The 14,799-nt window shown below is 39.5% G+C and overlaps 1 protein-coding gene across 7 annotated transcripts in view; it reads right to left on the minus strand.

The window, feature by feature from the left end:
- Positions 1-14,799, minus strand: part of LOC108876973 (cytoplasmic dynein 1 intermediate chain 1) — a 51,578-nt gene that overhangs the window by 36,041 nt on the left and 738 nt on the right. Inside the window, exons 1-7 of one of the 7 annotated variants that reach the window (XM_051065891.1) lie at positions 14,226-14,344; positions 14,060-14,130; positions 13,803-13,917; positions 12,762-12,851; positions 11,380-11,425; positions 9,860-9,919; positions 9,445-9,560 (exon numbers count right to left, since the gene is read on the minus strand). In XM_051065891.1, the coding sequence (XP_050921848.1) occupies positions 9,445-9,560; positions 9,860-9,919; positions 11,380-11,425; positions 12,762-12,851; positions 13,803-13,917; positions 14,060-14,074 (442 nt within the window). In that variant the 5' untranslated portion in view covers positions 14,075-14,130; positions 14,226-14,344. Of the gene's footprint in view, positions 1-9,444; positions 9,561-9,859; positions 9,920-11,379; positions 11,426-12,761; positions 12,852-13,802; positions 13,918-14,059; positions 14,131-14,213; positions 14,378-14,799 lie in introns of those variants that run through there. The other 6 variants (XM_051065880.1, XM_018666921.2, XM_018666903.2 and 3 more) reach the window with 6 other exon arrangements.

The raw sequence follows: 14,799 nt of genomic DNA on the forward strand, positions 1-14,799 counted from the left end.
AGAGAGAGAGAGACCAACAGAAAGAAAAGAAAAAGTCTTACATAAAATCACTGCTGTGACATCAACTCACTTTTCAACGGGTCATCTGAGCAGGGATTTGTGTCACTCAGAAATAGCGCTGTTTGCATCTGTGTGTGTGAGTGTGTGTGGCTCAGACAGCGATTGGTGGTCTGTGTTTGCCACTTGGATGACGATGGTGTTTCATTTTGTTTTAATGAGGGAAGGATGGACAGATGGGACAAACAGTTTTCATAGGCCTACTAGAGTTGGATGATTGGGGTTGACTGTACTAAAATAGACAACTGTATTCATAGCACCTCAGCAACACTTAGATAAATAAACAAAAGCTCAAAATGAGCTCAATACCTTTATGAGTCAAAGAAAGCACTGACTTTCATTCTTGTGGAATTTTGTCCATCAAATTAAGACTTTAAAGGCCAACACATGTTTGAGATTATTAGTAAAACTGTTATTTTAAATTATTACCATAATTTAATTTCATCTGATACTCATTTTAATAATAAATCTCTGACCCTCTTGGTTAGTGAGACATTGTGAGAGCCCTGAAGTACACAGTCTATGAAGTACATGTGCCAAGAGTGCTCCCTGCTGGAGAGTTGCAGAATAGTATGCCACACTCCTGCCAAACAGAGAACCAGCATGGTTATCAAATTTCACTTAATTCGACTGTCAAGCTATAAACTGTGATAACGATCTGAATCAGTTGCAACTACATCAGAGTAAGTTGATTTTAAAACCTGCTGAATCTCTGCCATGATTGGCCAAAGTTCAGCTGAAAACAAACTTCTGTTGTGCTACCTTGTTAGTAGGATAATATATACTTTTACTTTACAAATAACATTAGGGGTTTTGTTAATTGATTGCTTGTGTGTCTTTTTTTAAAAACTGTGAGGGTAAAAACACACAAACTAGCCTTGAAATGGTTAATAAACATCAAACTCAAACAGCTGAAGTGAAGTAAGGCTATGAGCTGCAGGCTAACTATGGCAGTGAACCGCTACCCTCTCAAATGAAAACCCCTGGAGAGTCGAAAAGGATCTCAGAGTACAAGGGAGACCACCCAGGGAAACGTTCAAGCTCCACTGTTGTTTTACACACTGTATAAAAAAATGCAACGGGGGGGTGCAGGGGTGGGGCACACATGTCAAAAAGTCAAGTTCAACAAAATACAAGAAAAAGGGGAAAAAAGAAAACAGTTGAAAAGAGTAAAAAAGAAACACGATGAAACTGTATTCCTACTCATCTCAAGCACTCATCAGATGGCAAATATTATTTTGGATGATGGTCATTTTGCCAAAGAGAGAAAGAAAGCCAGGGGGAGGGAGATGAAGAAGGGGTTCATGTACCTTATTATACGGTGGTCATAGGGGAAAATTGCAATCATCTGTGACTCACTTGGAATACCTTACGCACTGTGAAAGACATTATTTTCCTCTAATATCAAGAAGGTCTCTGGGTTTTGACTGCCATGGTCATTTTGACAGAAACCGCTTGGGACCCTGCATCAATTTTGGAGAGTGAAACAGGAGTGAAGGCTGCGCCCTTTTGAGTTCGATGACGATGAAAGCCAAACTAAGAGATGTTTTATGAAGAGAGAAAGTGAGAAGCATGGACCAATTATGTGTGTCTGCAGGGAAAAGATGAGGGGGGATCATGATAGCAAAACCCTAGTCTGATCTTAAGTATGAGTATGAGTGTGAGTGTGAGTGTGTGATGTGCATGCGTGCATGTTTGTGTGTTACTATGCATGTAAAGCACATGCACACTTGGTGTAAATGGTATCCCTAGAAGCTGCTACCTTGGGTCCAGATGTCTCCAAACATAAAGAGACAATTCTTATATATACTTTCAGTTGAACAAATTCAAAGTAAAATAAGTGAGTACATTTTGTTCAGGGTCCTCTGGGTACACTCACATGAATTTTGTCTTTACAAAACCCACACACACATACATTCTCTCTCTCTCACACACACACACACACACACACACACACACACACACACACACACACACACAAACACACACACTCTCTCTCGTCTGTTCAGCCTGTTGTAGCCGCCTGGCTGGAACAACAACAATGTATGAGACAAGCACTTCCATATGTGGCTACACACACACACACACACATATATATATATATATATATATATGCGCATACACAGACACATACAGAAACATATAAGTACCTAACCATGCAAAACACACACTCGTGTAACCACACTCCTCCCTTCAGGACCTGCCCGCAAACCTCTCAGTCACGTCGGTTTCGTATAGACTGGGAGTGTGTTACATTCACTGTTTTTATTTGAATGCATCGTTGCTTTACTGGATTGCAGAAAATGCCAAAGACAGACACACGATAAACTGGCTGAGGGAAGTTAAAGGACCTCACCCTCATGAGTTGTGATTGTTTGGTATGAGTGTCAGCTATTTTCCTTCTTGAATCTCTCTTGTAGGAGAAACCAGACAAAACACAACAACTACATTCAACTATTCCAGTATACAAGCATCACTTTGCATGAGCACAGGTATGTGACAAATGCCAATAAGGAAATAGTGTTACTAAGCTGTTTACATAACATTTTACATGCGGCTAATGTATTTACTGCATTGCTGACTTGAGTATCTATTATGAATATGAAAACAATACTTAAATAAATGAGAAATATAAACAAAAAAGCCCTTTTTCATTTAACAAAAAACAAGAACTTCTTGTTCCCTCAAACAAAAGCAGCTGTAAAAGAAATCTGCCTAAATAAAACTAAAAACTAGTCTAAAAAGTAGAAAAAATATAATTTCAATTAAAAAATGACAAAAGAAACATTAAACAAGACTACAAATCTGAGCAGTCCTTCAATGACAACTTTCAGCATTTTTTGATGCTTTGTGTTACAGATACATTCTGATAAGTAACCAAAAGTATTAAGGTTCCATACGCAATGGAAATAATATATTACAGCCATAATATTTGGCAATACAACTCATTTTATGTATGGCTACAAATTTAGCTCTCATTTGGTGAGTGCAATATAATAAAACCTTCGTTAAACTTGTTAGAAAATGTCATAGAATATCATAAAAAATTGTTTTAGGGAAATAAGACTGGCAATGTGGTTGAAACAGACTGTATATCAATATCACAGTGTTAATGTGACTATTTTCCCAATGTCAACCTAAATACCAATGCAAAATTACCTTAAAAAGTAAGCTCATTTTCAATCCAGTGAAGAGTGTTCCTCTGTTGCACACCACATCAGACAAACTCATATGTGTAACTTCAATAACCTGGTGCTATAAACCATTAAACTCCTGCAGTAATGAGTTTCAGACATGGACTCAAATCCTTTTGTTGCCAATTTAAAATCCACCCCTATTGGATTAAATCTTAAAGGACATTTTTTGTACAACTGTTGATTGTAGACAGTTCAGGACCTGTTGAATCATATTTAATATATTTAGAAGTTTGTGGAAAAAAACACAAAAGTAAACACTCTAATTGGACCAGTGTGCTGCCAATGGTCAGGATCATTTCATTAATTTGCAGTTTAGTTTCTTAACTGCTCCATTATGGGATTATGTAGAGTTCAGGTGACGTACGTGCATATGTATATGTGTGTGTGGCCACTTTGTTGGTGTTCATATGTGTGCATTTCTGTGAATGTGTGTGTGCTTGTTTATTTCCATGCATGTTAGTCTGCACATATTTGTTTACGTTTATGAATCTATTTGCTTATGTGTATATGTGCACACTTAGATGAATGTAAGTGTGTCTTTTCAGATTAGTGCTTGGAAATGGGTTTTCTCTTGCAATTAAAGGCCATTACCAGTCCACCACATGTCAAAAGAAAGCCTCTTATTGCAGTAAATATACTTAAGGAGTGAATTACTGACCAACTATATACTCAAGCTGTACAGACCCTGAAAACTAATGGGCCAGAAAATACTACAGGGGGAGAGAGAGGGAGAAAGAGAAAAAGAGAGAAAGAGTCATACACACACTTTTGCATAGAGATGCACAAACATTAACACACACTCTTGACCCTGTGAACTTTTAACCCTAACAAAGGGGTTTTCCAAAGTTGCAACATCAAATTATATACAAACACACAGGGAGTTGTATTTCTGAAGGACTGCTTGCGGTTCACTGCAAACAATTACCGCTGCAATATCATAACTGCTGCAACATCCTGCGGTGGCCTGCTTCTCCTCCATTTCTGTCTCTTTTGCTCTTTCCCTTCCACTCTTCTGTTTATTTTCTAGGGGACCACACATTTCTCTTCACCTTTAACATTCTCTCTTTCTCCCTTTTCCTTTGGCTACTTTTCCAGTGTGGCCTATTATGTGTCTTTTAAGGCTCCACTGAGCGAAACCAATTTACTACAAACTGGGTCAGGCTAACACTACACCCATGCCAACCTGCACACATGTATACGTGCACAAGCACATGCACAAAATGCCTGCAATCCCCTTGACCTTTCCTGCTCTTGCCAACATCTCAAGTAAATGCACACACACATACACACACAGATAGTTATCTTCAGATTGGGATCAGTAAAGTAAAAGAGTGGGTTTGTCAAAGTCCTGACATTGACTCTGTTCATGGCCAAGTGGGATTGGCTGGTCCAGAGAAGGGACATGGACAGAAACAAAGAGAGAGACAGAAAGATTGCCCACATTTTCCTGAAACTATGTGAAATCTCAACCCCTCCTCCCCTGTGAAGAGTGTTTGAAACTTGGCTCTGTAGTTTTTGTAAGATTCAAGGAGAATGGGGTTGGAACATTTCAACTCCTGTGGTAAAGTAGTAGACATGAGAGAGGGTTCATAGTCTCAACTAAACTCCTTAAACGTTTCACCAGTGTCTGTGTTCAGCAGTGATAATTCTCGATTTCTTTCTTTCTTTCTTTCTTTTTAAGAATGTAAGGACAAAATATACCACAATTTCCATTTAGGAAAGGGAAACATTTTCATGTAACAGGTTTAACGTTGCAGTGGTATAACAGCCACTGTTTCTCCAGAATCTAGTTTTTGCCTGTTTTTTGACATATTTCTGTAGTAAAAATTAAATATTTCCTCTTTAAATCTTGCAGCACAACAAGCTAAAAACACAACACTGACATTTCATTACCTTGTAAAGTTGTTCTGGCAAACATTTTATAGTTAGTAACGTGTGACTCATTTCTTATTACATATAGTCATTTGATCCATATTTAATGCAGAAATATTGAGTAGGTTCAAACATGTGGGTGTGCTGGTTTCTCGGTTTCACATCACAATTAAATTAAGCACCTTACTTCTATCAACTTATTGTGGCCATGTAACTGCAGTCTTCTGCGTCTCTCTTAAATTCTGTCACAGATAAAAAACATCCACCTGTCATACTACAACCACTGCTGGCCATAACCCTGACTTTGTTGTTTGTACAAACACTTACATTCAGAAAAAAAGGAAAATTACTTAGGAGATTAAAGCTCAAACTACCAACTAGCAAAATGGAGAGTTTCAGCCTTTACTTATATTAAATTCAATCAATGTGAAAGTCAATGTGAAATAAAAGCCACTTCTGTTTCTCAAGAGCATGTCAACACAGTTAAACACAAGATAGAGGCATGAAACACCAACTCCTCGACACACACTTCGTCTGACCTCAGTGGGTTAGGGTTACTATCACACACCACATTAGACCCTACTTTATTTTCCTGTTCTGTCCTTAGACAAAGCGTTCATCCCTCACAACAAGCATGTCCATTCATACCCATTAGGATAGCAGTAAATAGCTGGAGCCAACCGTGACTGGGGCTAATCTGATTGCCTGACACAATGGACGCTCGGGAAGGACAGATCAGTAAACAGTCCATTGGGAAAAGGAACATACATAGACAGCTACACATCAGGATTATGTGGAGGCAAATTGGTCACGGAAATGAAAAACCATATCATTAAGTGGTTTAAATGAGAGGCACACACACACACACAGATTTATACACACACACACACACACACACAAACACACACACTCCATGAGAGCTTTAAAACACACAAACTTTTGCATAGAAGGACAGACATGTGTTCACAAAGACGCAAACTCAGATCAAATCAATCCACTTTGATAAAGCTGCATTCAGGTTCCAAACACACACACTCCTATAGAGCTTACTCACGCCACACATATGCTCGAAAGCCATCCTGGGCATGAGGGTTGACATGAGAACTACAGAGGTCACAAGTTCATGGGGAGAAGAAGCCATGAGAGAATCCCTGAGTCATTCATGAATAATTTAAAGTGATTATGATGAGACTTCAGTTATCCTTCCTTTCACACACACTCATACCACAATGTCAATATTACAGATTCTCTCCCACATTAGGGATCATCTAATAAATCCAGGCCCTAATAACATTTAATAGAGACAACAATGATTCTATTCATAGAGAACAATCTGGAAAATGAGAAGCATCAGTTGGCCTTTAAAAATGTGTTACAATAATTAGATATAGTATTTTTGGTCATGAGAACATGTCGTTTTTTATGATGATTATTCCACCATACTTTTACTAATTCTTGTTGAAGACTTATTTCAGCAGCAATCTGCTGCCTGAGAAATATTCAGTATGATTGTTGAAATTGTCCTTCAAAGAAACAAAAACAAACTCACATTATATAACATACAGACACACACATAGATTTACAAGGATATACACATAAAAAAACAACAACTAAAGGTCTCTCCATAGAGCTTTACACACCCCTGGGGCACACCACCATCATTAAGACAACAGATTGACTCTTCCGTTCATTCCTCCAGTGCAGCCAGCTGGGTTTCATCCCACTTTCTTCCCTCTCTGTATAATATATGTTTTAACATGACACAGAGGTGGCATTAGTTGCAAGCTACACAGAACAGTTTGGTTCAGGTCAGACCCTGAGGACAGAGGAGGAAGGCAGAAGGAGAAAAAATAAAGAAATGCAGATATGAATGCAAACAAATCACAAATTGAAACTGGTACAATGACCAGCTTGTGGTCACAACATGCTAACAAGCTACGTCGGTCCTTCTACTGCCATTAGAGAACAGCCTTTGGATAATGGTAACACTTAACATCCGCCTGTGCAGTCGCATGAAAACCACCAAGAGCTTTGAGGGGAGCTCACCGGCTCTCTTTGCTTGAAACAACACATACTCTGACAGCCAACAGAGATGTGCGTAAGTAACAGACACACACACACATATGAACACGTCCATGTTTTTGAAGCTCAAACAGACCTGTTATATTTACTTCTGAGGGTACCCAGGTGTCTTATTAAGCATGAATCATTTGACAACCCTTAATGACTCAACTTAGGTTTAGCATTCCATATTTCTAAATATTTAAAGATATAAATAACTTAATATTTCGCAATTCAAAACTTCCGAGATTCAATTGAAATTTTAAGTCATAGCCATAACTATGTACACAACCTGTAGCTGCACTGTGAAAACGAGATGGGTATTGCGTGCATGTTTAGTTCAGTAATCAACAAGAGGAGAACAGGCCTGAACAAACACAGCCAGAAGTGCAGGCAGGTGCTACCATCAGCCTCTTTTCTTCTTTCTCCAGACACACAAGCTTTGTGGTAGTCTGCAAAGGGAGGGTCTCCTAAGGCCAGGGTCACCTCCCTGTAGACCACCACAGCTCTAGCTCTGGCTCCCAGATGTTCTTACACACATACATACACACACAAGGACCTCCTGAACATGCTGTTGGAAGTTGAAAACAAAATAAATGGACCGACATATATCATTGCTACAGGCGCTAACCAGTCACAGTGTGTGTATTTGTTTGTATGTGTACACAGACTACTTGACCTATGTACAGTAACTGCTGCATGTTTATTTGTTTGGCTGTTTAATTATTGGTCTTTATCTCTTCTCCTAATTGCTCTGTTCAGTTTCTAACAGTTGTTTATTTGTTTGTTTGTTTGTGTATGTTTATTGTCTCAGTGCTCCGTGTAGGTGCACTAACAACACCTGACAATAGGAGTCCTTGTGTATATAAGTAAACTTAACCAAAAAATCTGATTCTGGTGTATATGTGTGTAGGTGTATGCGTGAGTTCGTCTCCCAGCACATGTATGTGAGTCAGTGCCTGTGCACTTGTTGAATAAATGATCTATTCCTGGGTCTGTCAAGGAAATGGGGGGAGTTGAGGCAGGCCATTTGGATGCTGATCAGGAGAGACATGTGTGTATGTGCGTGGTGGTTGCTGGTGGAGGAGGGCAGTGGAATCCACACCAGACCATCTATTATAATGACAGGAAGCAGGAAGTACAACCCCTTCACAGTCACATGGCTGCCAGCTGTCTTGGCAACTAGAAGAAGGAAGATAGAGAAGATGATAGGGAGCGTGTGTGCATATATGTGTGTGTATATACTGTACATACAGTATATACACACACACACACCTGACAGTAAGTTTGGACAGAGTGTGTTGGCGGAGCAGTATTTGTATGTGCATTCCTTCACGTGAAGATGACATTTTTGAATGGAATATCTGCATTTGCAGAAAGAGCAAAGGAGTGAAGTTCAATTTAGTGGAACAACTGCAGCTGTCCATTCATCCAAATCTCCACTGCCTTTCTCTTCCAATAGAAAAATACTCAAATCTATAACCCTTAAATCTGCAACCGCCAACGTTATGCCAAATCTGCTGCACTGAACATATGGATGTGTTTAGCAACTGCTGCTCAGTACATATGTGTACGCCCACTTGAAGAGACACAAATATGCACATATACATTTTCACATGTATGCACGCATAACCTCACATGCTTAAAACACACGTGCGGCCAGCTACAAACATACGCATTTTTTCTCGTGTACTACATCTTCCCATGACAGCTCTTTCTCTTAAAATTCTTTCACAATTTCTAACAGTCAGAAAGGTCTTCAGATGTACATGTACAATGATTAATGATACATGCAAAATTAAAACTTGACAACTATAACATGTGAACACTCACACTTCTGTGTGGATATATCATACACAAACATACAGTGATTCTCCAACATCCATCAAAAATCATCTTGGGTGACTTTCATCTGTCAGCCTGTTTCCACTTATGACCACAAGTCAAAAGCATCATGCTCTGTGATTGAAGACACAAAAACTGACAGGCAGACACTTGTCAGCTTCTCTACGGCCTGATCTCTCTCTCTCCATCCCCCTCTCTCTTTGTAAGATCTCTAAATCATTCCAGGTTTACAGGCTGTGAACTAGCTAACTGAATGAGTATCATATTCAACCACACAACGATGACAATCGTTGCAACATGAGGCCGTCCACTGCCTTTCATAACCTTTGGTGCCCCATTGATCCTAAAAACCATTTGAATCTTAAAAAGAATATTTCTGAAAGTCACTCATGCACACACACATAGTATTCACCTTCAGACTGGTTGGTGGGGTGCGGCGTCTGTGTCTCTTTGCTGTAAGAGACCACCTCTTTGGGAAGAAAGTCTACCTGTGTGATCTTAGAGGCTCCCAGCCTCTGCATCCTCCTCCTGGGTAACAGAGACAAGATGTCATCGTTAGCATGGTCATATTGTGTTTAAACCCTGATTGTCCTTTTTAGTGCACAATATATTTCCCATGTGTAGAGATTAAGATCTTTTGTAAAGACTAGTTTGAGAAGTTATTTGTTCATAGAAAAGTAATCTACTCACACGTCATTCTATCCTTTAAATTAATTACTAAATTTAAATCAATCTTTTGAATACGCCATGCATTGCTAAGTAAGGTGTTTTGCTGTGTCTTTTTTCTTTTTTTTGTTAGTGAATATAAGGACAGGAGGAATATGTACCCGAGCTCAGAATCAGCCTGCAGCTGCAGCACAGAGGGGTCTGTGTCCCACTGCAGCGTCCTGATGTCACCAACAGGGAGGGTGGCAGGGATGGCAAGAGAGGACATGCATGTTTACAAATAGACACATTATAACAAACACACAAACAGTGGCAACACATATTACCACATGTATGCGAATACACACTCACCCACAGACCACTTATCTAGAGAACAGCTTAACACGGGAATTCCCATCGAATTTCATGCAAAGATGGCACTGTTAATGGAAAAATGTTTCGATAAGAGGATATAGCGTAGGAGGGCTATACATTAGGGAAACATTATATTTCATTATAGATCTATGTTCTCTATCTATTAAAAGATCTCTGCTTGTCTCGTGTAATAGATTTCTTGGTCTTCTGCCAGGAACCTACGACAAGTTGAAAATACTGATACATTTATGGACAAAAAATGTTCCATTGTTGTGTGGAAGGATGTCAAAAGGGTTTGATTTTTGTCAGTGGAAAAGCGATATGTTGACCTGATGACTTTTAAATGCAGGAAAACTCTGCAGAAATGTACATACTTATTCTTTAATCATCTACAGCATCCAATTTTAGCAACATGTATGACATTTTATTTATTTCTTCTTAACTTACTTCCTTCTCACACATGCCAGATTAGATTTGTGTGACATTCTGTGTCTTGATGTTCATCTCTGTGCCAAATAATACATGAAAATCATGAACATTGTATTCAGTAACATGATGTACAGCTCACACCCACAGCACAACATATACTATCACACACTGGACATATTTACATGGCAATATTCAGAATGAAATCAAAATCAATCCATATAAAGATTTAGCTTGCTCAGCACACATGACAATATACTTGTCATGCATGATCAATGAGTTTGACAAACCATGAGCTCATTTAGTGCACTTGCGTGGTTGTTGGGGAGGTGGAAATTATTTACTTATAGAGAATTTCAAAAGCAACTGAAACCTGAGGAATTTTACAGCGAGTTGGCTGAAATCTATTGACTGTGAAAAGGTAACACTTCCATCTCCACTACACTTTTTGATGATACCTTTTAGGGCCAGCGAACACACCCATTAGGCCTTCAGCCGGTGCCACACAGAGCCAGGTGAAGAGTGGCAAGGCATTTCTTTAGCCTGACAGAGTGTCTGTTTTACAGTAATAGCGATGACATTTTAAGCAGCTGATTGTCAACTCTGTGAAGGCTGAAATGACTTCTGTGGCTCAACTCATGCGAGCAGCAATCTTTGGAGCTGGTATTAAGGGAGACAGCACGGCTGCAGACAGGAAGTCACCGGGGGACAGTGGAGGAACAAGGGGAAGAGAGGCACTGCACTGTTTTGAGCTTATAAATCGTGATGGTAACACATCGGTAACAGCTTTGACAACGCTGTGGGTACCTCTCTGTGTTCACATGAGGATAACCTTAGCTAAAGAAAATTAGGGTGGAAAGAGGGAGGAGGGGATTCCTGGGTTTGACATGAAAATGCTTACCTTGCGCTCTGTGCTTGGGACTTGTTTTTAGAGAAACCTGACCTAAGAAGGGACACACACATACACAGCCACAAATGGAGAAGCTCAAAATGGCATGCCATCATCTAGGGTGGATTTGGGGGAAAAAAAATCTTTAATTTCTGGTATTGGAACGAACTCACCAATTTGTAAAAATCCAATTGGTAAAAGCTTTAAAAAATCCTATATTAGAGAATTTATTTCTTATTTCTGAACTTTCTTCATCCCCAATTCCACTCCTGGCCATACCAGAACAACACATCACTAATGATCCCTGAGGGCATCCCTCACACACTGACCGTACAGTCAGCTACCATTAGAAAAGCAAATGGAAAGCGCTTGATGACCACTCCCTTCTCAATGGCACATTTAACTCACCAAAGCAGCCATGTGCAGAACTTGAAGGGTAAACAGTTGCTGCACCAGTCTGGTGTGTTATGAATGTACAAGCATATAAACAAATGCTGCAGTGGCAGGAGTATGTATGACACATGAGCCAGTAAGCACTGTGAATGCACCCTACAGAACAGTGACAGAGGGTGAAAAGCTTATATTTTGTCACTTATGCAAATCAGCTGCTTACCTGCAAATATATGTTTCAAGCCCATTAGGCTCCATATTCCAAACATATTCCATTAACTGGCTCACCAAGGCTGCTTTCTGAAAGTTTACCACTGTGGTGCATACTTGACAGCTTATACCTGGAAACTGCAGTTTGTATCTCTCAGTATTTTCTACTATGCATGAATGCCTACAGCTGAGACTTGCCTCAAGCTAAAGCTTAATTTCTCAGGACTAGCTATGAGAAGCAACAAGCTGTACAGTGGTCATCAAAACACCGGATGCCATGACAAATGACAGATACCACATCCAAAACCTAACAAGGCACCACAACCTCACCAATAGTGACACTCATCCTTACCTAAACCTGTTGTGCAATCGACAAGAAAAGAGACAGAATATGTGTCAAAAAGGACAGTTTGCCAAAAATATTCACAGCCAAAAGCCCCTTTAGATTATCTTTGTATTTAGGCCACACTTTGCCTTCAGGTTAAAGACTCGGTTTCCTCATACAGTTTATTGGTAACCTCTCAAAGAGCATGCCTGGTATGTGAGAGTGAGAAAAGCGTTCAAATGTCTTATCTACTTAACATGAGAATATAACGTTTCTTTTTTTTCTGACATAAGAATGTGATGCTTTGGAATTTAGAAATATTTCTTCTTAACCCAAATCAAAGTAAAAGGGGTAAATACTAAAAATTACTTCTTATTTTCAAAATTGCCAAAGAGAGATGAATGAAACTCATGCACCAAGAAAGACCTCTGACATCAAGTTATGGTACTGAAGTGTGTGATTTTGGCCTACCTGCCTGCCGCTCCTCCATCAGCTGAGTCCTGGCTCCCCGTCTCACTGGGAGTGCTCACTGATTTGGAGGGGGACACAGGGGTCGGGACTAAATAATGAAAGTAACATGAATCTAACATTACAAGCTGCAAAGAATGGACTGCTCAAAATAATTGGGATGAGAAGCAAATAAGTAAAACGTGTGATGGATAAATATAAGAAATGTTTAAAAGAAAGGAGAGGGAGGGCAGGGCATCAAATGCATTGTTGATTTTTGTTTTTATTATTTATATGTACTGAGCTGCATTTGAAGATGCATTATAAATAACTTCAGCTAATAACAGTGACCCAGTTCTGAGGTGTTAAGGGTGTTGTTACAGTCTCAGACCACTAGAGAACAGTGCTTCCAAAAGCTTGGTGGGAGTGATTTGTGCTCAAGTAAAGAAAAGACATTTTTGAGCAGCACAGTATTTATGTCCAAAAACCCCATAACAAGATATAATACATTCAAGGTACACAGTGGAACAGAAAAAGATGATAAAAGAACGTCATTATAAAAACAACACATCAAAGTAATTATGACAAATGTTCAGCACAGTTCCACCACAAAATATATAACAAATAATGGAATCAACTTAGGATAAAAAGACAGTGTTATGTGATGAAACCTAATAAAACAAAAACAAATTACTATTTCTGTTTTTAAAAAATAAATAAATAAATAAACTAAAAACAGAAGTAATGTATTATGCAGAGTCATGGCAACACAGATGATAACATACTAAAGTTCTCTGATCATTTTATTATCAACAAAGGCAGGGCTGGACAGATGAGTTTCACCAAATTACTCATGTGGTAGGTTGCTATGTGCATTAGGTCTGCTATATGATTATAAAATATAGTCTCACAATGAAATAGTTTCTCAAGTTAACTGGCTGTCACTAATGAAGTACGGTGTAATTTTAGAGCTTTACTGTAGGTGTTAAAAGAATTTACTCAACCTTTCACAATCACAAGAGAGGGACTGATTTACTGTTTAGGGTATGAGAGTATTATGTACCTAGTGGAGGCTCCGGTGATATGCCAATACTCTGCAGGAGGGCCTCAGTCTCCCTACGCTTTCGGTCTAAGTCTGAATCCTCCGGGGTGACCTCTGCCTTTTGCTGGCTCTCTGTCTGCACGGGATATATAGACAAATGTCAGCTTACTCATCATGAATTAAAAAACAGGTTCACAGCTCACACATCATGAGTTGAAGAACAATTTAAAGCATGCGAGTGTGCATGCACAGTTTGATTAAAAATTCCAACCACCAACCTTCTGCACACACATAGATGTTTGTATGCACGCATGGACACACACAACCTCAGCCTTTTATGTGTCACGGCCTGACAAAAAGCAATCGAACACACAAACAATACACACTAGAAGAGTGATACAATATGAATGCCGGTAGTGTCAATGTACTCACTTTTTTCCTTACCTCTTTCTTCTTCCTCTCCTCCTCCTTTCTCTTTTTTTCCTCCCTGATTTGGGCGAGGCGCTGCTTCTTGCGCTCAAGCTCTGCTTTTAGGTCACTTTTGTCTGACATGGCGTCCTGCGGGGCTTCAAGCAAGAGGATCGAACAGGAATGAGCTACATAAGGGCACAGTCACAATATGCTCTGGTTTCATTTCAACATGATACAGTATGGAGGGAGTATCAGTTCATCCAGTTAGCCTGAGTGACCCTTCAGAAAACCCACTGGCGCTGGGTGTGGCAGTTACACATCCATATACAGCAGATCCATAACCTTGCAGGTTCAGGAATCAATAAGAACTTGATATTGACAAAACAGCTGTCAATTCTAGGTCAGACTCAGGATTTCCACATCGATGTGACACTTGTACCTATTCCAGAGGAACTAGTCCAGTGAATGTGGGCTATATTTAGGCCTGCCACTTATGATTGGGATCTTGTATCAGGATCACTAACTACGCCTCTGAGTTGTTACAGAAAGGTGGTCTACTTATTTATAGCAGTGTACACCCTGGACCAGTGATTTGCTGCGTGTTAGG

This window comes from Lates calcarifer, linkage group LG3 (genome assembly GCF_001640805.2).
Source record: "Lates calcarifer isolate ASB-BC8 linkage group LG3, TLL_Latcal_v3, whole genome shotgun sequence".
NCBI classification, from domain to species: Eukaryota; Metazoa; Chordata; class Actinopteri; family Centropomidae; genus Lates; species Lates calcarifer.